Source organism: Pantherophis guttatus, chromosome 2 (genome assembly GCF_059756535.1).
Source record: "Pantherophis guttatus breed Tessera chromosome 2, ASM5975653v1, whole genome shotgun sequence".
Lineage (NCBI taxonomy): Eukaryota > Metazoa > Chordata > Lepidosauria > Squamata > Colubridae > Pantherophis > Pantherophis guttatus.
Window position 1 is genome coordinate 262,139,845 of NC_142064.1, and position 26,223 is coordinate 262,166,067.

At 45.4% G+C, this 26,223-nt stretch overlaps 1 protein-coding gene across 2 annotated transcripts; it reads right to left on the reverse strand.

The window, feature by feature from the left end:
- Window positions 1–1,122: 1,122 nt before the first annotated feature.
- On the reverse strand, window positions 1,123–23,807 carry EGFL8 (EGF like domain multiple 8). 2 transcript variants are annotated; one of them, XM_034421417.3, is made up of 9 exons: window positions 23,505–23,807; window positions 22,275–22,411; window positions 20,640–20,759; window positions 16,544–16,656; window positions 12,995–13,090; window positions 10,858–11,022; window positions 6,465–6,541; window positions 4,302–4,443; window positions 1,123–2,252 (listed from the first exon to the last, which is right to left on the reverse strand). In XM_034421417.3, the coding sequence occupies exons 2-9, from the start codon at window positions 22,373–22,375 to the stop codon at window positions 2,203–2,205; spliced, it is 864 nt and encodes a 287-aa protein (XP_034277308.2). In that variant the 5' UTR covers window positions 22,376–22,411; window positions 23,505–23,807; the 3' UTR covers window positions 1,123–2,202. The 2 variants fall into 2 exon arrangements, with proteins under 2 accessions (XP_034277308.2, XP_034277310.2); XM_034421419.3 differs by lacking the exon at window positions 12,995–13,090 and having other exon boundaries at window positions 23,505–23,798.
- Window positions 23,808–26,223: the final 2,416 nt, after the last annotated feature.

Sequence of the window (26,223 nt, forward strand, 5' to 3'; positions counted from 1 at the left end):
AAAGAGGCCAAAATCTCCCAAGTCTGTCTTCTTATCCAAAAATGCGAGAAATTTTGGTTGGAACACTAAAACCTGTTGAGATTTGATGATCCTATAAGAATCAGTCACAACCTTTAGAAGAAAAAAAAAAGTAATTTTAGAGTCCTGTTTTGTTGGTGTTCCTCAGAAGCTAGCAATAGCACATAGGCTTACCATGTTTCCCCATAAATAAGACCCTGTCTTATATTTTTTTGAACCCCAAAATATGTGCTTGGCCTTTTGGGGAGGTCTTATTATTTTGGGGTGCGTGGAACAAGATGCAGTCTTACGTGATTTCCAGTTCTGCATTTAAATATTTTTGGGGAGGGCTTATTTTCAGGGGGAGGCTTATTTTAGCACATGTGCTCAAAAGCCCGATTATTATCAGGGGATGTCTTATTATCTGGGAAACGTATATACCAATTCATAGTGCTTTACAGCCCTCATTAAGCAGTTTACAGAGTCAGCATATTGCTTCCAACAATCTGGGTCCTCATTTTATGAACCTCCAAAGGATGGAAGGCTGAGTCAATTTTGAGCAGGTTAGAATCGAACTCCTGGCAGTGGGCAGAGTTAGCCTGCCATACTGCACTCTTAACAACTGTACTACCTTGCTAATGTAAATATAGAAAATTTGGAAACTGCTTAAGTACATCATAACTCATATAGTTTACAAAGTACAGTGAAAAGGCCCAAATCAAGTAAATTTCATTAGATTTTAACATAACCAGCACATTATACACTTGATTTGACTTAACACATACCGTAACATAAATGCAGTTATTGTGGTTTGTTAGCTGGTTTGTGGCTTAATGTATTGTGTGAATACAACCTCTATTAGGCTGTTTATGTGCTATATGTGACTAATGGTTGTGCTGGATGCAGCATTAGCCAAGACATCCTGTTGGATTATGGGAGTTGAAGTCTTACACACCAAAAAGGTATTTTGAGAATAACAATGTAGAAGAAAATTGCTTACAAGTTACTATCTAAAATGGGCTTTAATCTGGTGATTTAAATATTAGGACTACAACTTCAAGAATTCTTAACAAACCCAGCAATAACAGTTCTGTGGTTAATAATAACATGAATTATGCAATCTTATGTTGTTAAATCCAGCAAATTTATTTATTTACTTGTAATTCTAATTTCCATTTTTATGGCCATTCGCTCACACTTGGCTTTAGGCAGTTTAAAAGAGTTAAAAACAACATTAAAATAGAACAAAAACAGCCCACCAAGGTAACAAGCCCATCACAAAGGATGCTTGCCTTCATAATTCATAGGCATAAATTGACTTCTTGGTTTCTCTCTCTCTTTTTTAAATGATTTAGTAAGTCTAAAAAACTAGTAACAATGAATTCTAGTGTGACTGGGGAAAAAAGAGGAACGGGGAAACTTCCTGATTAAAATTCAGTGTTCAATAACCAAATAAAAATATGCATAAAAGATAGATCTTCGTAAGAATTGAGTCCTTTCAAACCCAAAGAAGGAATTATTTAGCCACACAAGCAATTCCTTTAGCATAATCTGCAGGCTGGCTGGGATTTTTGTGAACTGTAATCCCACCCATCCTTGTGGAAGGTACTGAGGAGGCCAGAGATCCGGATTGCCTCTTAGCACAACATAGCTAATTTATACAACTCACCAAAAAAGTACTTGAAAATGATGGGAAAGAGGCATGGATCCCTCACGTGAATAGCATGTAAATTTCAGCAAGGAAATGCAATTGGGAGAAAATTAAAAGAGGTATCAAAACTCTGTTGGCTTAACCTGGATCCTTGAATCAATTTTGGAGCTCCATCAGAACCAAAGGGGTCAAACGTGCAGAATATACCAAATCGCCAATTCCCCATCCCATCCCAAGATTAAACTCACCAAAAGTCTCTAAAACAATGTTTCTCTCATACCACTAAAGCAGCTATAAAAAGGCTTAACTCTGGATGGATGCCATGGGCTGTCGGGAGTGAACATCTGGAAATTTCGGTGAGATTTGAAGGCAGCCTTTGTTCTTAATTAATCCAGCAGAATTGCAACCTGCTGTGTTTTGTTTTCAATTAATAAGCCATGCCCGCTAGCATAAATAAAGGGAATTAATTTGAGCTTCTAACGACAAGACCCACCAGCACAGAATTAGGGAGGAAAAAGATAGGCTGATCCAGTTTGCGTCCCAAAATTCGGGCATCACCGGGTGAGGTCGTAGCCAAAGCCATTTTTATCGTTTTGACAGGCACCTGCGAGTAAGGACACCAAAGGAAAGAATGAGGCCTGGGAATTGAAAATACTAGCCTAGAAATGAAATCAACCCAAGTTTTATTTTGGAGAGGGATTTGATCTACGCCCAGGCTGCGCCTGCACCAGAACTAATATCAACACAGTACTGTAGTGAAATTATTCCAAATGTTTAATAAAGACACTCAAAGCTATGGCTTCTGAAAGGCAAGTAATCTTTTGATGAACCAGAATGAATTTCACCAGGCAGGTGAAATGTTTGGAGTTGGAAGGGACTTTGTAGGTCATCTAGTCTAACCCCCAACCCAAGCAACCCATTTTTAACAGATGGCAGTCCAGTCTCTTTTTGAAAGCTTCCAGTGATGAAGCTCCCACAGCTTCTGAAGGAAAGCTGTTCCATTGGTTGGTTGGTGATTCTCACTGTCAGAAACTTTATCCTTGTTTCTTGGTTGAATCTCTCCTTGATCAGTTTCCATCTATTATTCCTTGTCTGGCCTTTGGGTAGTTTTGAAAATAGGTTGACCCCCTCCTCTCTGTAGCAACCCCTCAAATATTGGAAGACTGCTATCATGTCTTCCCTGGTCCTCTTCACTAGACTAGCCGTGCCCAGTTCCTGCAACCATTCTTCATATGTTTTAGCCTCCAGGCCTCTAATCATCTTTGTTACTCTTCTTTGCACTTTTTCTAGTGTCTCAACATCTTTTTTATAATGTGATGACCAAAACTGGATGCAGCATTCTAGGTGTGGTCTTACTAACAAAGGCTTTATAATGTGGTCTTAGTACCTCACGTGATCTTGATTGAATCCCTCTGTTAATGCAACTTAGGGTTGCATTGGCTATTTTGGCTGCCGCCACACACTACTGGCTCATATTTAATTGGTTGTCCACTAAGACTCCAAGATCCCTTTCACAATTTGTGCTATTAAGCCTGGTTTCACCCAGTCTATATGTGTACTTTTGGTTTTTCTTGCCTAAGAGTAAGACTTTACTTTTAGTCTTCTGCTGGTAATAGCAGTACAGATAGTCCTTGACTTACAACAGTCTACCTCTCTTAGGATTGCTAGCCTGTGACCAATGGTCAATACGATGAGAGTCGTAGTCTAACATCAGCTGAATTATTGTTTCCCTACAAAGCCAAACCAGGAAGTAGGAAGGCCTGAACCTGTGACTGTGCGTTTTTAAGGCTTGGATTCTCTCACAAAATTGCCAAGCTACAAGACAACTAATTCAGGTTGTCCTCAACTTATGACCGCAATTGGGACTGGTTACAGGTAGTCCTCAGCTCACGACAGCAATTGAGCCCAAAATTTATGTCGTTGGGTGAAAAATTTGTTAAGCGAGTTTTGCTCCATCTTATGACTAACACACTTGTTGTGAATCACTGCAGTTGTTAAATTAGTTAACAAGGCCGTTAAGTGAATAGAGTCCTCTCCCCCATTGAATTTGCTTGTCAGAAGGTCGCAAAAGGGGATCACATGACCCTGGGACAGCACAACCGTCATAAATGTGAGTCAATTGCCAAGGGTCTGAATTTTATTCACATGACCATGGGGATGCTGCAACGGTCATAAGTGTGAAAAACGGTCCTAAGTCACTTTTTTCAGTGCTGTTGTAACTTCGAACGGTCACTAAACGAACTTTTGTAAGTCGAGGTCTACCTGTACTGCCATCGCTAAGCGAGGTAGTCATTAAGTGTCAATTTATAATTTTATGACCTATTGTGCTACGCTCGTTAAGCAAGTCACTGCGATCATTAGGTTAATCTGTTTTTTCCCCTTTACTTTGCTTGTCAGAAACCACCCAGAGACATCACAAATGACAATCGCATGACCCCAATGTGCTGCAACCATCATTAATACATTCTGGTTGCCAAGCGTCCCTAATTTTACTGTAGTCAGGTAGCCAGGGGGTCACTGCAATAGTCCTAAAATCCAAACCCTGGTGGTCACTTTTTTCAGTGCCGTCGTAACTTTGAACGGTCACTGAAAGAACCGTTTGTCAAGTCAAGGACTGTCTGATTATTTGCGGGTAGGACTTTCCGATACTCACAATCTCCCAGTTTCTCTTCAAGAAAAAGGAGCTGCTCGCTGAGCGATTCCACGTGGTCCAAGTAACGAAGGCGATTCCACATCTCCTTGATCTGGGTGGGCTCCACGGAGGTTGGCAAGATAGAGATGGCTTGCTCCAAGCGCTGAGGAAAAGGGAAGGACCCAAATTGTTTATTTAAGAATCTTCTTTGCGTTCTGAACAAGGCGCTTCCCACTTTGTCTCCTTTCCCCGTGGAGAAACCCTGAATCCAGGGGTGAAATCCAGCAGGTTCTGACAGGTTCTGGAGAACCGGTAGTGGAAATTTTGAGCAGTTCGGAGAACTGGCAAATACCACCTCTGGCTGGCCCCAGAGTGGGGTGGGAATGGAGATTTTGCAATATCCTTCCCCCAAGAGTGGGGAGGGAATGGGGATTTTGCAATATCCCACCAAGCCAATGCCTTGGTAGTACAGGGGTTTAAGGCACCCTGTTATTAAGCTGGTTATTAAGACCAGCTGCCTGCAATTACTACAGGGTTCGAATCTCGCCAAGGCTCAAGGTTGACTCAGCCTTCCATCCTTTCTAAGGTAGGTAAATTGAGGACCCAGTTGTGGGGGCAATAAGCTGACTTTGTATAAATATACAAAAGGATGAAGGCTATTGCTGAGCACATTGTAAGCCACCCTGAGTCTTCGGAGAAGGGCGGCATATAAATCAAATTAAAAAAATAAAAAAATAAAAAAAAATGCCACGCCCACAGAACCGGTTGTAAAAAAAAATTGGATTTCACTGCTGCCTGAATCCCTCCCATTTTAAAACCCATTTTAACCCTCCCTCCCCAAAATAAAATAAATCAAGCTAGATCCCTGTTTGCCTGGGGAGACTGGATTCCTGTCATTTAATTGAGAACCCTTTTGAGTGTTTGCACATATTTATCTATCGTTGGAAGAAATATCCATCTTATTCAGTTCCAAGCCGGGAGAAAAGCACTGGAGACAAAATGGAGGCTGATTAGAAAGGGGGTTTAATGGTGAAGCAGAACCACCAAGCAGATGGTTCTGGGTAGCTGACCACATGGAATTGATAGTGGGGGGTATTTATACCTTCTCTTGGGCCTTGCACTTGAACTTCCTGTTCCTGTGTAAGAACAAGTATTCTATTGGCTGTTGTCAGACTCCCATGAGGCCATGTACAAATCCTAGGACCGTGATGGCGAACCTAAGGAACATGTGCCAGAGGTGGCACGCAGAGCTCTCTCTCTGGGGCACGCATGCCATTGCCAGCTGCTCTTCGGGGTTCCACCACGCAAAGACCAGCTGTCTGGCGTGCATGTGATCACCAGAACCGGTAGAGCAGCTGGCCGCCATGCGCACATGCGTACTGGCCAGCTGCTCTCTTTTGGGTCCCGACACTCCAGCATGTGCACGCGCATGACCTAGGGACTGCAACTCCCATAATTCCTGAGATAAAGAGATAGCTAGCTCTATTCCCTGCAGCAAGATTTGAACAAAGGTAGGATTAGCCCTCAGCCATAATAGGAATTGCCCAACAAGCCCCTTCATTGCATCAGAAGACCAAACTTCAATCAAACTTAGCTCAGACAAACTCCTAGGACAGTGATGGCTAACCTTTTTGGCACTGAATGCCAAAAATGGAGTGCGTGTGCACATGCTGGAGTGCTGGGACCCAAAAGAGAGCAGTGCCCCAGGTCTAGAACCTGCATCTTCCTACTTCTAGCTCCAACCCCTTCACTACTACATCACTACAGCAACTTAGAACTAAGGAGAAATTTCTTGAGAGTTAGAACAATTAATCAGTGGAACAACTTGCCTCCAAAAGATGCGAATGCTCCAACACTGGACGTTTTTAAGATGTTGGATAGCCATTTGTCTGAAATGGTGTAGGGTTTCCTGCCTAAGCAGGGGGTTGGACTAGAAGACCTCCAAGGTCCCTTCCAACTCTGTTATTCTATTCTATTCTATTCTATTCTATTCTATTCTATTCTATTCTATTCTATTCTACTTCACCATAGTGAAAGAGAAATGGGGGGACTGCTGCAAAGTCCCTCAGAGTCATTTTGGATAGGGAGATGGATGGCATATAAATGTAACAAATAAAATAATAAATAACAAGAGACTGGAACCTTGCTTCTAGAGTGGTATCTTTCAAGAGAGCAGAGCCTCACCTCTTCCAGCTGTTCCACTTTTGCTTGAAGCTCCTGGATCTCATTGGGAATTGTTTCCTGAATCCCTAAAGTTTGCACTGCAAGAGAAAAAGGAAGAAAATCTGAGTGGAGCTGTGCCAAAACGGTTACTGGTAGACCTTGAGTTACGATTACAACTGACCCCCAAATTTCTGTTGTTAAGCAAGACGTTTGCTTAAGTGCATTTGGCCCTATTTTATGACCTTTTTTGGCCACCTTTTTTGTTAAGCGAATCATGGCAGTTGATAAAAGTTTGTAATCTGGTTGTTAAGTGAATCAGGCTTCCCCATGGACTTTGCTTGGTCAGAAATTTGCAAAAGGGGATTGCGTGATCCCGGGACACAGCAATGGTCATAAGTATGAAGCAGTTACCCAGCATCTGAATTTGGATCACGTGATCATGGGGATGCTGCGAAGGTCGTAACTATGAAAAATGGCCATAAGTCACTTATTCAGTGCCGTTATAACTTTGAACAGTCACTAAACAAACTGTAGTGGACCTGTACATGGACCTTTTTATCTGTGGATGGTTGACCTGCAGAACCCTGTAGTGTAATACCATGCATGTTTTATCAAACCTCAGATTCGCTGATCTAGGAAATATATATGCAAATATATTTAGAATTGCTTCGATTTTTTTGCCAAGCAGTTTGATTCCTATCTCATTTTTTTATGCCCAGACAGCACCTTCACTTCCTTCTGAGAATCAAAAGCCCCTGGAAGAGAAGCAGACTAGAAACTTAACAAACAATGACGTGTATATACATTTTCAAAAACCTAGTGTAGCCTTAGGGGCTAGAAACTTGTTTTCGCAAAAAAAAAAAAGAGGTTCATCAAGTGCAACGCTCAACACCCAGTCAACCTTATTTATGGAGGAGTTGCAAATTACACAAGCTGAACAATATCCAGCTGTAATGAGAAACCCACAACATTGTCGCTGGCGAAGAGTATTTCCTCTGGCACGGAGAGAAGTTGTGAAACTGAATGCATCACCTTCTCACCGCGCTTCGGCCCTCATGATCTGCACCTCAGCACCAAAGCAGAAGCACCAGATGCAGACTGGGCTGTCATAACTCTTGTTGTGCAGCTAAATGACCACAGACCCCGGTGTTTAAAATAAGAACAAGGTGATGCGTTCAGTGTCCTTTGAGACTCTCTCTTGTGCAGCTGCTTAACAGCTCTGGGTGCTTCTGCTACTTCCTCCTGTATCAACCAGGAGCTGCTTGTTGAGTCCAAAGGAAAGTCCCAACTGTTGGGTGAGGTTCTGCTCAGCCATGAGAGAAGGAGGCTCAAAGACAGTAACTGTGAAAGGGATCTTGGACTCCTAGTGGACAATCACTTAAACGTGAGCCAGCAGTGTGCGGTGGCAGCCCAAAAGGCTAATTCCATCCTTGGTTGTATAAACAGGCATAGAATCAAAATCATGTGAAGTATTAGTACCGTTTTATAAAGCCACACCTGGAATATTGCATTCAGTTTTGGTCACCACATTACAAAAAATAAGATGTTGAGACTTTGGGGAAAGTGCAAAGAACAGCAATTAAGAGGATTAAAGGCCTGGAGACTAAAACATATGAAGAACGGTTGCCGGATTTGGGTTTGACTTAAAAAAAGGACTCGAGGTGGGGTGGGGGACATGATAGCACTATTCCAGTATTTGAGAGGCTGCCACAAAGAGGAGGGGGTCAGATTATTTTCCAAAGCACCAGAAGGCGAGACAAGAAGCAATGGCTGGGAAACAAATCAAAGAGGGAAGCAACCTGGAATGAAGGAGAAACTTCCTAACAGTGAGGACAATTAACCAGTGTGTTATGTATCTAATTTTGGAGGGAAATTAGAGCGGGAAAAAGCTCAATGATCATTGGTTAATACACTTGGCAAATAGCTATAAAAGGAGAGCTGTTAGACTGCAAAGCTGCTGGTATCTCACTATACATTAAAGAGTTGTTGTTCACTACGACCTCCAGAAGTTGTGGGTGCTTCATCACTGGAGGTTTTTAAAAAGAGACTGGACTTGTCTGAAATGGTATAGGGCCATGATGGCGAACCTATGGCATGCGTGCCACAGGTGGCACGCGGAGCCATATCGGTGGGAATGTGAGCTCAGCTCCAGCGCGCTGATTTTCGGGCCTTCGGGGCCCACTAGTTGGCAAACGGGCCATTTCCAGCCTCCAGAGGGCCTCTGGGGGTGTGGGGAAGGCCATTTTCGCCCTCCCCAGGCTCCTAGAAAGGCTCTGGAGCCTGGGGAAGAATGAAAAACGGGTCTACCAGGCCCACTGTGCCATGACATGCCAAAAGCGGGGGAAGCATGGGGGGGTCATGCGCACATGCACGGTGGGGCGGGGCACATAGAATTATGGGTATGGGCACATGCGTGTTTGACCCCCCCCCGCTCCACCTGCTTTTGGTACACGATGGCAAAAAGGTTAGCCATCACTGGTATAGGATATCCTGCTTGGGCAGGGGGCGGGACTACAAGACCTCCAAGGTCCCTTCCAGCTCTATTCTGCTTCTGCTTCTGCTTGCTGAGTCCAAAGGAAAGTCCCAGCTGTTGGGTGAGGCTCAGCCCTGCCGTGGGACGAGGATGTGAAAGTGGGTAGAAATATGAAACAGACACGGCTAGGCGACTGTCAGGCACTTCGGAGTTTCACTAACACTTCAGCCATGCAGAAAAGGGATGTCAAAATACATTCCTAAGGTTAACAGCTGGCTGTTGATGGCCTACTCAAGATGGTCTTCCTAAAGATATACCGAATGGATGGACAGAAGACATCTGGTTGGACAGGCAAAAAGAGCTTCACTTCAACCACTGGGAATAAGAGAGAAATTCAGTGGGGTGGAAGACACTATAGTCCTTGATTTACAACAGCTTGTTTAGTGACCGTTCGAAGTTACAACGGTACGGGAAAAAGTGACTTATGACTGTTTTTCACACTTTCCTCCCTGTTGAGAGCGTGAATTATGAGTCTGTTTTATGTAGGACAGGTAGTCCTCAACTTACAACCGTTCATTTAGCAACTGTTCGAAGTTACAACGGCACTGAAAAAAGTGAAATGATAATTTTTTACACTTACGACCTTCGCAGCATCCCCTATAGCAGGGGTAGGTTCTAAATTTTTTTACTACCAGTTCTGTGGGCGTGGCTTATTTTATGGGCGTGGTTTGATGGTCATGTGACAATTCTTTAGGATTTAGCAGAGGTATTAGTCTACCAGACTTTTAACTGCTTGCAGGGCTATACCGGTCTACTCATTTGTTTTTGGAGGCACTGGTCTACCCATTTGTTTTTCGAGCGCACTGGTCGAAACCACACTGCCTTTTAACACTGAACAGCTGTAGGGCGGCCCTTTGAAGCCCCGCGGCAAGAGTTTAAACAGCTTTTTCCTTCTAGCCGATCAGCTAGGACTCAGGAGGCAGCTAATAGATTGGGGGCGGGGCCAAATAAAAGGTAAGAATAACGCGGAGGGGTGGGGGGGGCAGCTCCCGAACAAAGAGAATCAGTTCAATGACATCATATCGTCACCGCTACCGGCTCGGCCAAACCGGGCCGAACCGGGAGGAACCCACCACTGCCCTATAGTCACATGATTTATATTCAGATGCTTGACAACCTACTCATATTTATGATGGTTGCAGCATCCCGGGGTGATGCGATCCCCTTTTGCGGCCTTCTGACAAGCAATGTCAATGGGGAAACCAGATCCACTTAATAACCATGTTCCTATTCTCTAGCCATTGATAGAATACATCCCACGTCAGAAAATATTCAGTTTCTTCTCTGTCCTTAATAAGAAGCGTTAATCTGTCCATTTCTACACATTCCATTATTTTCTGAATCACCCTCTCATCTGATGGGATCTCTTTATACTTCCATTGTTGCACAAATACAATCCTAGCCGCAGTCAGTACATGTAAAATCAAATATGCAGTCTTTTTGTCATATTTTTCCGGTAGAATGCCCAACAAAAATGTCTCTGGTCTCAGTTCAATATGCTGCTTTGTCATTTTTTTCCAGGCAGACATGTATTTTCAACCAATATTTTTTAGTTTTGGGACACATCCACCACATGTGGTAGTATGAACCCGGTGCTTGGTTACATTTCCAACTGCAGTGATTCAGTTAACAAACGTGGCAAGAAAAGTCATAAAACAGGGCTGGACTAGAAGGTGCCTTCCAGCTCTATTCTATAATAACTATAATAAAACTTCCAATGTTGGAAACACTTACAACTTCGAGAGGCAAGCCGTTCCACTGGTTAATTGTTCTCACTGTCAGGAAATTTCTCCTTAGTTCTAGGTTGGTTCTCTCCTTGATCAGTTTCTTTACACCCAGCCTTTTCACACTGCACAAGCTCTCGGTCATTGTAACACCCACCTTTGGTGCCAAGCAGAGGCACAGCCTGGCCGGTGGGAAGCAGGCGACAGCTCTTGCCATCTGGCTCAAGGGCGTACCCAGCCCGACACTGGCACTTGTAGCTGCCAGCGGTGTTAAGACAGTCTTGCATGCAGCGAGCAAGTGGCGTGTTGCACTCGTCCACATCTAAACAAACCGGAAGCACAAATTAAAGAGTGATCAGAACGGTGAGTTTTAACTTGGATATCCTCATCTGGTCAAATCTTGGAACGATATTCATCCTGATACATGCATCATCCTGACCAAGAATGGTAACCATTGTATTTGGCTAGGTCAGGGGTGTCAAACTCAAGATTCGTGCTTAGATCTGGCCTGTGGGGCCATCCTGGAAACAACAAAGGACCGGCCCGCGGAGCCTCTGCCAGTGAAAACGGAGCTCAGGAGGGCCATGGACACCCGTTTTCACTGGCAGTGGGTTGCAGGAGGCCATCGCAGCCGAAAATGGAGCTCGGGAGCCCGTTTTCGTTCACAGAGCTCTCGGGCAGCCACAGGCACCCTGGAAACAAGTGATGGCAAACTGGCCACGTTCATCCTGCCCACGGCCCCCACCCCCCAGCCTCCCGAGATCAAACACAATCCTGATGCGGCCTTCAACGAAATCGAGTTTGACACTCCTGGGCTAGGGCATTCAGAGGGCATTCACCAGATAACCCCCATGCCTAGAATGCCCTTGTTTTAACAGCTGTACTGTTTTTAACTCTTGTTACAGGTAGTCCTCGGCTTACAACCATTCGTTTAGTGACCGTTCGAAGTGACAACAGCACTGGAAAAAAAGTGACTTACAACTTTATTTCGCAGTTAGGAAAAAAGTTAGCAGCATCCCCCATGATCAAAATTTGGACAACTGACTCATATTTACGATGCAGTGTCCTGGGGTCCTGTGATCCCATTTTGCAACCTTCCGACAAGCAAAGTCAATGGGGAAGCCAAGTTCACTTCGCAGCCGTGTTACTAACTTAACCACCGCAGTGATTCGCTTTTAACAACCGCGGTGGAAACCGTCGTCAAAAAGGGGCAAACTCACCAAAAAGGGGCAGACTCGTTACGAGTCTTGCTTAGCGACAGCAATTTTGGGCTCAATTGTGATCGTAAGTCGAGGACTACCCATAGTTATCCAGAAACATATACAAGTAGTGGCTGGAAAAGTTTAACTGATTGGGAAAAAAAACTCAGTGATATCTGTTTGACTGCAGGAAAAACTCATTGTGGTGGGTAAAGGGTTTGTAAGTCAGTGCTCAAACCAAAACCACTTTTACCCAATTTACCCTGGTTGGGGGAGCACTGCATTAAAGATCATAATCTTGTGAGAGCCATTTGATTCCCTCTATGCAACTGGTAGTATTTTTTTAACAGATTAACAGAGTTGGAAGGGACCTTGTAGATCATCTAGTGCAACCCCCCCACTCAAGCACCAGAGAACCTACACCAGTGACGGCTAATCTTTTCAGCACCGAGTCCTGAAACGGGAGCACGCATGCATGCTGGAGCATCGGAACCCAAAAGAGCAGCTGGCTGGTGCACAGGCGCGCCGTTGCCAGCTGCTCTTCCGGATTCCGTCGCATGCATGCACGCCAGACAGCTGGTCTGGCACACATGCACACCAGCCAGCTGGTCTCTTCCGGGTTCCGGCATGCTAGACAGCGCTGGCCAGTGTGCATGCACATGCCAGAACCCGGAAGAGAGCAGCTGGCCGGTGTGTGCATGCTCACGATGGAATCCGGAAGAGCAGCTGGCGACGGTGTGTGTGCCCAGAGAGGGCTCTGCATGCCACCTCTGGCACACGTACCGTAGGTTCGCCATCATGGCCCTACAACATTTCTGACAGATGGCAGTCCAGTCTCTTCTTGAAAGCTTCTGGTGATGAAGCTCCCACAACTTCTGAAGGCAAGACACATACATTTTCTACATGGCCCTCAATAATCATAAGGACTAGAACCCCACCCTTTTTAAAAAAAATCCACTGCTCGCTTGTCAGAGTTGGCCCACATGAAAAAAGAATCCTGCCTATCGGCCTGGTACGAGAGGAAGAAAATCTGAGCAAAGAGAGAAGACGCAGAACCAGGAACCAAATCCCCCAAGACGCCTGCCTTCCACTCACCAATCTGGCAATACCGTCCACCCCAGCCAGGCGGACACTGGCACTTATTTGGTTGGATGCAGCTGCCTCCATTCTGGCATGACTTGTGACAAATGGCTGGGGGGAGAAAGGAGAGGGGAAGGCTCACCGCGTGTCTCCACACTTAACGCACCAACCATGTTCATTAGTCCCAAGAGAGGTTGCTTTGTGTTCCTATCTCCATGTCATATCATATATGTGGGCACATGCATAATTTTGTATGTATGTATGTATTTATTTAAAGGACACGGTGGCTCAGTGGCTAAGACGCTGAGCTTGTCGATCGAAAGGTCGGAGGTTCAGCGGTTCGAATCCCTAGTGCCGTGTAACAGGGTGAGCTCCCGTTACTTGTCCCAGCTTCTGCTGACCTAGCAGTTCGAAAGCACGTAAAAAATGCAAGTAGAAAAATAGGCACCACCTTTGGTGGGAAGGTAACAGGGTTCCATGCGCCTTTGGCGTTGAGTAATGCCGGCCACATGACCACGGAGACGTCTTCGGACAGCGCTGGCTCTTCGGCTTTGAAACGGAGATGAGCCCCGCCTCCTAGAGTCGGGAACGACTAGCACATATGTGCGAGGGGAACCTTTACCTTTACCTTTATGTATGTTTATCTTGTCATGTTTATGTTTATATTAGAGGTAGAGACCCTTTGAGTGCTAGCTGTATGCAATGTAATTTTGTATGTCAATTCGGGAACATTCAAAGTGACAACAAAGTTATTGTAAGTTCTATCTGGAGAATTGCCTTTTTTTTAAAAAAAAGAAAAGAACTGGGCTGAAGTACAGATAGCCCACAACTTATGACCACAATGGAGCCCCAAATTTCTGTTGCTAAGCCTAATCAAGGAACTAGCAAGAAAACCCTCACCTGCTCTCCTCTTGCACTGATGATGTTACCTAGTTGGGTAATGAAACGTCCGCAAGAAAACAAGCAAGCTCGGAGAGCACCAAGGATCCCCACCGTTCAATCCTGAGATACAAATATTCTGTAGGGACAAGATTCTCTACCCCAAAATAAAAACAGACCTGCAGAGCAACAACTGACCTTGGTGAAGATTTCCTCTGGCCCTGCATTGCCAGCTTCTATTGATGGGATGGGAATGTGACTGCGGAGCCTCATTGATTCAATCAGCTGCTCTGAATGCAACTGGATGTTTCAAGGGCCCGTCCACTCCAAAGGCTGCTGCTAAACTTCTCTGCAGCCACCGGGAATAGGGATTCCTGAACTGGCACGAGATTGCAAGTAGGATTTCAAACTCCTGAACCCTCCCCGTCATGCTTAAGGCAGCTATTGAATGGGATGGCAATTACTGGTGGTTCTCGACTTACGGTAGTTTACTTAGTGACCATTCAAAGTTACGACGGCACTGAAAAAAGCGCCTTGTGACTGTTTTTCACACAATGGTTGCAGCATCCCCACTGTCATGTGATCAAAATTGGGACGCTTGGCAACTGATTCATATTTATGACTCTTGCCGTGTCCCCGGGTCACGTGATCCCCTTTTTTGACCTTCCGACAGGCAATGGGGAAACCAGGTTCACTTAACAACTATGTTATTCACTTAACAACTATGACAAGAAAGGTCGCAAAAGGGGGCAGATTCACTTCGCAAATGTTTCGCTTAATAACAGAAATGTTGGCCTCAATGGTGGTCGTAAGTCGTGGACTTCCTGTACATCCACCTCCATCAAGCACCTTACGGATTCGCTTACCAAGTTCAGGAGTGAAAACTCAGCCAGTTGCTTTCCATAGAAAATGATGTTTTTACTCCACCTCCATTCCAAGCTGATCTTGGAAATGAGAGGTCCTTAGTGCTCCCTGAGCTTGACTCTTTTCTTCAATTAGACAACTAGCATGGATGATGCTACCTACTTTCAGGGATGGGCTGCTGGGGGTTCGCAGGGGTTCGGGAGAACCTCTAGCTAAGATTCTGTGCAATTCAGAGAACCCCCAAATCCCACTCCTGGTTGGCCTCACCCGCCCCTCCCCAGCCAGGAGTCCCCATGCAGCCCGTTTTGGATGCAGGTAAGTGCAGGGCACGCATGAAGGCTCAGGGACAGCAGAAAACGGTCCTACCGGAAGTTTGGGAAGGCCAGAAACAGGCCCGTTTCTGGCCTCCGGAGGGCCTCCGGAGCCTGGGGTGGCTGTTTTTGCCCTCCCAGAGGCTTGAGGAAAGCCTCCAGAGGCCGGGGAGGGCAAAAACACCCCCCTGCCATGGTGCAGGAAGCCGACTAGGCCATGCCCACCATGGCCATGCCCACCCAGCAATCAGGCTGAGAACCCCTTGATAAAATTTTTGAAGCCCACCCCTACCTACTTTGGGTAATGAAATGTCTGCAAAAAAACAACCAAGCTCAGAGAGCAGCAAGGACCCCTCCTTTCAAGCGGGAGGTACAAATATTCTCTTTTATTTAGCTCTCAATGTCAATTGTTGAAAGCTTGGATAGCCGCTATCAGAGCCAGCACAGAAGAGGCTTCTTTCTTCCTCCCTAAAGGTACATTGGAAATTGTTCTTTTTTTTTGTTTTTAAGTATATTTATTTTGTTTTATCATCAAAGGCAAATACAAATCGGAAAAGCAGACAAAACCAAACCATACATCCAACACGAACAACAACAATAACAACAAAATTGGTGTACCAAGAAAGAGAAAAAAGTGATCCAAGTACTAAATAAATTTAACATATAACATATAGAATCCACCTAACTGGATGCTGAAAAAAGAAAAAACAATACATTGTCCTCCTCTTTTACGATAGATAGATAAAGAGAGAGAGAGAGATGATAAATGGATAGATAGATAGATAGATAGATAGATAGATAGATAGATAGATAGACAGATGATAGATAGATAGAGAGAGATAGAGAGAGATGATGGATGGATGGATGGATGGATGGATGGATGGATGGATGGGTAGATAGATAGATAGATAGATAGATAGATAGATAGATAGATGGATAGATAGATACATAGATACATAGATACATAGATGATAGATAGATAGATAGATAGAGATAGATAGATAGATAGATGATAGATAGATAATGAAAGATAGATGATAGGTAGATAGATAGATAGATAGATAGATAGATAGATAGATAGATAGATAGATGATAGATAGAGAGAGAGATGATAAATGGATAGATAGATAGAGAGAGAGAGGATGGATGGATAGATAGAGATAGATAATGATAGATAGATGATAGAGAGAGAGAGAGATGATAGATGGATAGATGGAGATAGACAGATAATGATAGGTAGATAGATAGATAGATAGATAGATAGATAGATAGATAGATAGATAGATAGATAGATAGATAGATGAGAGAGAGAGAGAGAGAGAGATGTAGGCAGGCAGGCAGGCAGATGGCAGATAGATGACAGAGGGAGGAGAGAGAAGAAAGAACAGTCAACAGGTTGAACTAAACACTCCACTAATCTTCAAATCCCTGTGTTAACCATCTGTTACGGTATTGTATTTAGCGCATAGAAAGTCCATTGGAAATTGTTCTACGGGATTTGATTGCTCACCTTCCTCGCACTTAGTGTCTCCCAGGTGACGTTTCTTCCATCCTGGGCAGCAAATGATGTGGGCCTGTAAGATCTCTTTCCGCACCTGTCGCGTGGCTACCCGGTAGGTCGTCCTGTAGAAGAGAACTCATGTTCATTCTCCTGAGTGGAGTGGACAGAACCTCAAAAAACCATCTATTTTCTGTAAATTTATTCTACTTTCCGGCACAGGGACACTTACAACAAAGGAAGGACATTACACTTGGCCAATAAAAAATTCTATTCTATTCTATTAGCTGTTAATGACAGGCAGTCCTCAACTTATGACCAACATTTGGACTGGAATGTTCATCGTTAAATGATGCACTCATTAAGTCACGCCTTATTTGATAGCAATAGCACTTAGATTTATATACTGCCCCATAGTGCTTTACAGCACTCTTTAAGTGGATTACAAGGTCAGCCTATTGCTCCCCCAACAATCTGGGTCCTCATTTTACCAACTTCAGTAGGATGGAAGGCTGAGTCAACCTTGAGCCCTTCAGGATCGAACTGCTGGCAGTCGGCAGAGTTAATCTGCAATATTGCCCTCTAACCACTGAGCCACCAGGGCTCCTAAGGTCATTTTATGATCTTTTTTTTTTTTTTTTGCCACAATTGTTAGCCAAATCCAGCTTTCCCCAATGACTTTGCTTGTTAGATGCCAGCTGGGAAGGTCACAAAATCGTGTGACCTCGGGACACTGCAACCATCATAAATGCATGACGATTGGCAAGGGCTCAGGTGGAAGTCATGTTCTTTCTGGCACACTGCAATAGTCAGAAGTAACTTTTTTCAGTGCCATTGTAAAGTCTAACAGTCATAAGTCTGTTAGACAAATGAGGCCATAAGTCGAGGCCTACCTGTCTCAAGCATTCGGCCTTGAAGACTGGACTCCCATTTATAATTGGCAAACAGAGGGATATTTAATTGGTATCTTAAACCAGGGGTCCCCAACCCCCAAGGCACGGTCCACTACCAAGCTGGGGCCTATTCACAACCGTCCACACGAGTGACGGGCCGGTGTGCATGTGCATGCAACTCAAGTCGTGCGAGTGGCGGGCCAGCACATATGCGCACCCTTGCGAAGCTCAACTAGTCGAGCTGCGTTGCGTGCATGTGCGCACTGACCCACCACCTGTGTGAGTCAAGCTGCGCGTGAGCATGCCCGCCCGCTGCTCTCCAAAGTCCGGTCCCCCTCTTCCCCCACAGTCAGGCCACCAAACCCCAAAGGTTGGGGGACAGCTCAGTGGCGGGTTCAGTGGTGAGTTGCTCCCGGTTCGCACCGGTTCGCAAGAACTGGTAGTAAAAATTTGTAGTAGTTCGGAGAAACGGTAATAACATTTATTTATTTATTTTTATTTATTATTTTATTAGTTCAATTTATATGCTGCCCTTCTCCGGAGACTCAGGGCGGCTTACAATGTGTTAAGCAATAGCCTTCATACTTTTGTATATCTCTGCTTAGTAGGGCTTTCGGCCCCCCCCAAGCGGTGTTCTTTTTTATACAAAGTCAGCTTATTGCCCCCACAAACCGGGTCCTCATTTTACCAACCTCGAAAGGATGGAAGGCTGAGTCAACCTTGAGCCTGGTGAGATTTGAACTTGCAATAATTGCAGGCAGCTGGCAACTAAGTACTACTTTAACAGCACTTAGTCCACTGTGCCACCAAGGCTTTACAACCAGCATTGATTGGCCACACCCCTGAACCGGTCCCCAGCCCGGTCGCCGCTCGCTTACCCCGCCCACCTCATCAGAGGCTTTTTTTTTTTAACTTTTAAAAGCATTTTTCCTACAACCTCTTCGGCCGAAGAGGTTGTAGGAAAAAAAATGCCTATAAAAGCCTCTGGCGATCCCAGCTGAGTTGCCTGATCGTCAGAGGCTTCTAAAAGCAATTTTTTCGGCTGAAGAGGTGGTAGGGAAAAAAATGCCTTTAAAAGTTAAAAAAAAAAAAAAAGTTGGCCACGCCCACTCAGTCACATTACTCCCCACCAAGCCATGCCCACAAAATAAGCAGTAGTAAATTTACCAGTAGTAAAAAAATTTAGAATTCTAGGTAGTAAAACTGGTGGGAGGTCCCGCCCACCACCCTTGATGTCATCATCAGCGATCTGCTCATGTGCAGAAGCAAGGTGCGCGCACGACCGAAGCAGACATGCACGCGTGACCCCGTTGCGAACCAGTAGTAAAAGTAAGTAGAACCCATCCCTGGGACAGCTGTCTTAAACAAGTGGCATGTATTACAGGCAGTCCTTGACTTCCAACCTTTCATTTAGTGATCATTCAAAGTTAGAACAGCACTGAAAAAAAGTGATTTATGCCTTTTTTTCGCACCTACGACCTTGGCAGGATCCCACGGGATCACCTTTTGCCACCTTCTGACAGGCGAAATCAATGGGTTAGCCAGATTCATTTTACAACCGTGTTACCAACTTAACAACTTCAGTGATTCACTTAACAACTGCGCCAAGACAAGCTGTAAAATGGGGCAAAACTCACTTAACAACTGTCTTGCTTAGCAGTGGGAATTTTGGGCTCAGTTGTGGTCTAAGCCGAGGAGTATCCGTACATCCAAATAATAGTATATACCTCCAAATAAATCATGTTTGAAAAAGAGGCTACAATTATTACATCAGAGACAAAACAGAAGCAGAGGCAGAACAATAGCAATAGAGCTCACTTGATAAAATTGCCTTCCCTGACAATCGGAAACAGGTCCTGCACAGTCCAAAACTTCCTTTTAGCACTACTAAATGTTGCACAGCCCTTGGCAAGCAATTTGGCACTGCTTTGGAGTGCTCCCTCTCTAAATTCCCAAAATCCCTTTATAATTGGAAGTATTATGTGGTAGTGGCAGAACACCACACCTAGACTTGACAAGCATTAGGGGAACTGATCTAAAAAATTCCATGAAATAGGAATGCCATGTTAGATAAGCTAACCTTTATTGTCACTTTTTTACTGTGAACACACTGGCCCACACACATTAAAAATGAAATTCTGCTGCCTGCTCTCAAAAGAAAGTATATATATATATCAACCCATACACAGTGATGGGTTGCTCCCGGTTCAGCCCGGTTTGGGCAAGCCGGTAGTGATGATGATGTGACGTCAGCGAACTGGTTCTCTATAACTGTGAGCTGGGCCCTCCCGCCTGCCCCTGCGTTATACCTACCTTTATTTGTCGTTTTTTAGCCCAGCTGATAGGCGCGGTAGAGTGGATTGCTGTACCTCAGCTGGGCAGAAATTTTATGCGCAAAGCATGTGCGCGAAGCGTGTGGTAACACTGGTTGAAACCCACTACTGCCCATACACATATATAACACACATATACACATGCTATCTACATCTACATCTACATCTACATCTACATCTACATCTATCTATCTATCTATCTATCTATCTATCTATCTATCTATCTATCTATCTATCTACAAATATATGCATATCTCTATCTCTAATCTATTTATATCTATCTATATCTGTCTGTCTGTCTGTCTGTCTATCATCTATCTATCACTGTCCGTTTTGAATATAGAAATTCAAATATGGAAAGAGGAAACTTGAGAGTTCACAAGTTTGATGCTATATGGAACAAAACTGTGGCTGAATCTGGATGTTCTGCTTTGGATACCACTAAGCTTCCTCCCAGATGGTAACCAGGAAAACAGGTTGTGAAGAGGACATGTAGCGTTCCAGACAATCCTGCGGACCTTTTCAAGCATCGCTTATTTACTATGTCCTGGATAGAAGGAAGTGAACTATCAATAATATTTCCTGCCATCCTCACCACTCTCTGCACCGCCTTCCTGTCTGAAGCAGTAATGCTTCTAAATCAGACAGTAATGCCATATGACAGGAGGCTCTCCATCGTCCCTCTGTATAAAGTGGTAAGGACAGGGGAAGGAAGATGTACTTTTCTCATGTGACGCAGAAAATGCAGGCGCTGCTGTGCTTCTCCAGTGTCTCACTTTTGAGCCACCAAAGCAGCCTGTTGTAGTTCTCCCTTTCCTCTGCCACAAATATAGCATCCACAGATCCTTTTGAGTCCTCGTCTGACCAAAATTTTGATCATACCTGTAAGAACTGCACACACGAGGTCCTGGGCACAGCGTCAAATATGGCTGGTGTTGGGGCTTGGCGTACGTCTCATTGTAGGCTAAGGGGATTTTCAGCATATTTCGGGCACACACTCGGCTGTGGGTAGAAATGGAACGACGCTGAAAAAGCAAATTTGTCTCTTCTAATCCATACAGAATTGGTCAGAAAAAACCTAGAGCAGCAGGAGAGTTTTGTGGTTCTGTGGGCGTGGCTTGGGCGTGGCGTGGCAGGGGAAGGATACTGCAAAATCCCCATTCCCTCCCCACTCCAGGAGAAGGATATTGCAAAATCTCCATTCCCACCCCACTCTGGGGCCAGCCAGAGGTGGTATTTGCCGGTTCTCTGAATTACTCAAAATTTCCACTACCGGTTCTCCAGAACCTGTCAGAACCTGCTGAACAGCACCCCTGTGGTGAAGGTTTCAGGCTAGAAACCAGGGGCTGTGAGTTCTAATCCTGCCTTAGGCCCAATGTCAGCTGGGTGATCTTGGGCCAGTCAGTCCTAGGAAGGAGGAGGCACGGGCCTCCTCCTTCTGAAACCTGGCCAAGAAAACTGCAGGGATTGGTCCACACGACCTCCAGGAGTCAACCCTGACTTGAACAAACAAACAAACAAACACCAAACCCACCATCCTCTCCTCTGAATTCTCTCCCTCTAGCAACTCATCTTCGACCTTCTGATAAGCTTCGACCTTCTGATAAGATTGTCAAATTAATAATTATCACTACTACAGGGAATCCTCGAGTTATGACCATAATGGAGTCTACCCATCAAAGTCGTAACTCATGACAATTGTAAAGCTGTCAAATAACTGATTTGATTTTAGGACCTTTTTTGTGGCGGTCACTAAGCGAATCACCGCAGTTATTAAGCAAACAACATAGTCATTGAGCAAACTAATGGTTTGCCTTGGGCGTGGTTTTGCCAAAATCAGAAGTAAAAGTCAGTTTTTATCAAAACTGTCATAAAACGTGATTGCGTGACTGCAGGACACCGCAAACAGTCATAAATGGAGGCTGGTTGCCATGCACCCAAAGTATGGGCACATGACCGTAGGGAGTTGGCTATAAGAACTTCAAATCTGGGTTGTAAGTCACCCCTAGATAGGTCCGTCAGAACTTCAAATATTCATTAACCGACTGGTCATTATTGGAGGACTACCTCTATTCAAAAAGCTGCAGAATTTAGCAAGAGCTCTGCCACGAGAAGAAAAAAAGAACAACAAAGAATTATCCATCATTCTCCTATTTGATGAATCTTTTTTTTTTAAATTTAAGAATATCCTCAGGATATTCTTGTGGCAGTGAGTTCCACAGATACTAGTTCCTGTCAAAAACATGGGACTTCCTTTTTTTGTTTGTTTTTGCATCTTCACTGAATTAGCACAGTGCACCAAGTTCAACACAACCACAGCTAAATGAGTGGTTAACTCACGCCAGGGTTGTGTTTTTACACAAACGTGTCTCTCGATTGTTTTCAAGGCGTAACTAAATTTTTCAGATGCTTCCCAAGAACAGTAAAGAGGAATTGCTTAGTGCTTGAACCTTCTGGCTGCTGTATGAGCCCTATATTACTTCACCACTTAGTTCCCTTCTTTCTAAATCGCCTTACCCCTCTCGTGGCTTGCTCTGGCCGAGCGTTTCCCTTAGAAGGAATATTACAAGGAATTTCCCACAAAGCAGGACAATGGGAACGGTGGCTAGCCTCCCCATTTCCCAGAGCGCAGGAAAGCTTTCGGAGCCCAGGACCTGTGGGAGCGGAGAAGAAAGGTTAAGCAAGACAACCGATAAAATAAAATAAAGCCAACACAGAGGGAGAGGAGGAAAAATAAAATAGAGCCTTGGTAGTACAGTGGTCTAAAGCACCCTGTTATTAACACAGCTGCCTGCAATTACTGCAGGTTCGAATCTCACCAGGCTCAAGGTTGACTCAGCCTTCCATCCTTTCTAAGGTAGGTAAATTGAGGACCCAGTTGTGGGGGCAATAAGCTGACTTTGTATAAATATACAAAAGAATGAAGGCTATTGCTTAACGCATTGTAAGCCGCCCTGAGTCTCCAGAGAAGGGTGGCATATAAATCAAATTAAAAATAATAATAATAATAATCTATATATCTTGTCTCTTTGGCCCTCTCCTAATGCTTAGCCAGCAGAAAGGGGTTCCTTGGACCCCCCACCTCCCCGCATTCAGAAGGGCCTCTCAGTCATCCATTGGCTTCTCCAGAAACCACAGCTCTGCAGTGGGGTGTGCGTGTCTGTCACAATTTGCAAAACACACCCAGGAAATTTGATGACAACACAAAGCATCAAGTTCCTCTGTAGGATCTTACTCAAAATTCACATGATACAACCGGCTGAGATTTTCCCCATGCTACTACATAAACAATTTTTTTTTAACATCCCTGATTTATGACCGAAATGCTGACAACATGCAAGGGAGGGAGGAGAGAGAGAGAGGGAGAGAGGGAAGGAGGGAGGGAGGAAGGGAGGGAAAGTAAAGGGTCTTCCCTTCTGCAGCCCAGAAAAAGCCCCAATTTCAAGCTCTCAAGCTCCCATTGAAGGAAGAAGAGTGGAGAGGGCAGGAAAAACAGTTAGGGCTGAACTGCAAGGCTCTGGATGGCCCCTAGAGGGTGCCACAGCCACGCAGAGCATTCAAAGATTGCTGCCCCTGCTGGTGATCCAGAGATTTGCAACTCAGATCCCTAAAACAGAAGCAGCTCCTGCATATTACAATTTTTTTCTGCCCACTTCACAGTGCGGTATACATGCGTGTTCAGGATCCGTGTCCTAAAAGGCTGTCCAGGCTCTCACGCACACTCACGGACCCTCTGGTACCAGCTACCTGTTTCCGTGGCTCTCTGTATCTTCAGCCAGCCTGGAGACTCCAGAGCAGAAGCTGCTGACTGCAGCGAAGTTGTCGGCTCGGGCTGGCTTGGATGGTGATGGGATATGTGTGTGTGTGAACTGGAGCTGCCAAGTCCCCACCTCTCTTGGATGGCTTCCACACACCCCTGCAGCATGGCAAAGCCCCGGTGCCCCCTGGCATTTCATCCCCTGGCATGAGTCATGGCCCTCCGACCCTGGTCCCGCCGAGGAGGCGAGTGGCCCAGACAGGGTCCCATTGTCCCCTCCGCCCCCTTTGAATTCCTCACCCCCCACGGAAACACATGGGCCCATTGTCATGCTCAGGGGCTTGGGGAGGGGGTGGCAGGGCGTTCTGGGGGGAGAGAGAGAGAGAGAGCCCCCCCTAAGCTGAGATATTTGGGGTGTGAAGGAGAGGGAGGTGCGAAATGGCAGGGCAGGGCGTCACCGGCAAGAGACAGAGCACCGCGAAGGCCTTTGCAAACCGTGGTGGCTTTTCACAATAGGACAAAGGCAGGAACCGGTTTCAGGCCCTGACGGAAAATATCACCCACAGATGTCGGCTTTTCAAAAAAAAAAAAGGAACCAGCAGCTTTCCAGCCAGACGCTTTGACTCCCACAAGCCCTCCCAACGCAAGAACTGAGGGATGTCTGGGTGGGCCAGGCCGCTAAAGCCTCAGCATGGCTTCAGCCCTCCTCCGCTATCGCCTGAGGTTGCCCTCACGTCAACCCCAGATCTGGCAGCCCCCCAAAACTGGATCATGAAGACTCAGCTGGACTGGAATTGCAAGAGAATCACCTCCATTCTGAACCTAAGTCCTCAGGAGGCCGGCTCAAATCCTGGGCATCCTTCGGCTTCCTCTCTGTCCTGCCAACTTTACGGGGGATTTTGAAAAATTTTGCACGGGGCTAACGAAAAGAGCTTGCACGGTTTGTTTTGGGTCTGAAAGAACTTTGCATCTGTTCCTTAAGGGGAAAAGGACAAGAGGGCCACCAAGAGAGAAAGGGAAAGGAGACACCTGGCCGGCTTTTGACCGCTACCACCCCTGTCCCGTGCCAGAATATTTTCTGTAGAAGCCAACATTCAGATTTGCTGCCTACGCACTCGTCCCGTTCAAGAGTCAAGCTTTTGGGCTCTGCCCCAGGACATTGTTTCTTTCACACCCCATGGTTTGTGTTTTGTGGGGCACATATGTGAAGCCTTTCTCCCGTTGTTTCCACACCCCCGCGCACAGATGGCAGGCAGAACAACACAGCAGCTGGTGGTGTGTGCTACGATACACACGTGTGTGGTGGCTGGCCAGCCTGATCTGTGTGACACCCTATTATTGCCTTTCTCGAGATCAGGAGATGGAAAATCAACCTGAGAATCACCCTCTGGGGAACGCAGCGAGGGGGATCTTAAGAGACCGCAGAGAAGGGGTTCTTCAGAGACCGTTGATCTGGGTTTCTTTGCTTCATTGGCCCAACAGCTGCTCAAAGGCAGAAAGTCCTTTCGGTAGTTTCAGTGGTTGGCATCTAAGTTAATAGACAGGTGGGCAGCTTTATCTGTTGTTGTTCACATTGCCGTGTGAGCTTCATCAACCTTATCGTTTGTTTTGTTCCTGTTCCTCCTCCTCCTCTTCCTCTTTTTCCATCTTCTCAACATGTGACAGTCCCTGGCTGATACTGTATATCCGCCCACCTTCAGCCCCAGAGCCAATGTGGGAGGACGGTGAACTGGACTAGATGTGGGGAGATCCAGGTTGTAGTCTCCACTTCAGCTCTGGAAGCTTTCTGGAGTCTCTGGACCTATTTCTATGTACATTAGCAGATGTTATTTCAGGAAAAACAGGAGAGGGAGGAGGAAAGGTTACTACAGATAGTCCTTAACTTACAACAGTTTGTTTAGTAACAATGGCACTGAAAGAAGTTACTTATGACCGTTTTTCTGAGTTACGGTGTTTGCAACATCCCCATGATCATGTGGTCAAAATTCAGAAGCTTGGCAACTGTTCATATTTATGACTGCTGCTGTGTCCCAAGGTCATGTCACCACCTTTTTCAACCTTCTGACCGGCAGGGGGTTGGACTAGATGACCTATAAGGTCCCTTCCAACTCTGTTAATCTGTTATCTGTTAAAGTAAATGGAGAAGTCAGATTCACTTAGCAACCGTGTTACTAACTTATCAGCCGCAGTGATTCACTTAACAACGGAGGCGAGAAGGGTTGTAAAATGGGGCAAAATTCACTTAACAAATGTCTCACTTAACAACAGAAATTTTCAGCTCAATTGTGGTCGTAAGTTGAGGACAACCTGTACTTTGTTAGCAATTATCTGGAATGGGGCCAGGAGGAGGAGGAGGAGGAGGAGGAGGAGGAGGAGGAAGGGCTCCTAACTGCAGTACTCTGCACTTCAAGTGTACCTCAAAAATAAATACGACTGCATGAATGTGTGTGACTGAGACAGTGGTGGAATTCAAAAATTTTACTACCAGTTCTGTGGACGTGGCTTGGTGGGCGTGGCAGGGGAAGGATACTATAAAATCTCCATTTTCTCCCGATCAGCTGGGACTCGGGAGGCAGAGAATTGATGGGGCAGGGCCAGTCAGAGGTGGTATTTGCCGGTTCTCCGAACCACTCAAAATTTCTGCTACTGGTTCTCCAGAACTGGTCAGAACCTGCTGAATACCACCTCTGGTCTGAGAGTGAGTTTGTT

What these genes read in the sequence shown, in the direction of transcription:
- EGFL8 (XM_034421417.3), bottom strand. Translation starts at nt 22,375, where the DNA reads ATGGGGAGGCTAGCCACCGTTCCCATTGTCCTGCTTTGTGGGAAATTC. An exon ending in CAGAGCAAGCCACGAGAGGG is followed by an intron (nt 20,760 to 22,274) that starts GTAAGGCGATTT and finishes TTCTACCCACAG; the next exon opens with CCGAGTGTGTGCCCGAAATA. An exon ending in GCCTCTGCTTGGCACCAAAG is followed by an intron (nt 6,542 to 10,857) that starts GTGGGTGTTACA and finishes TTTCTCTTGCAG; the next exon opens with TGCAAACTTTAGGGATTCAG.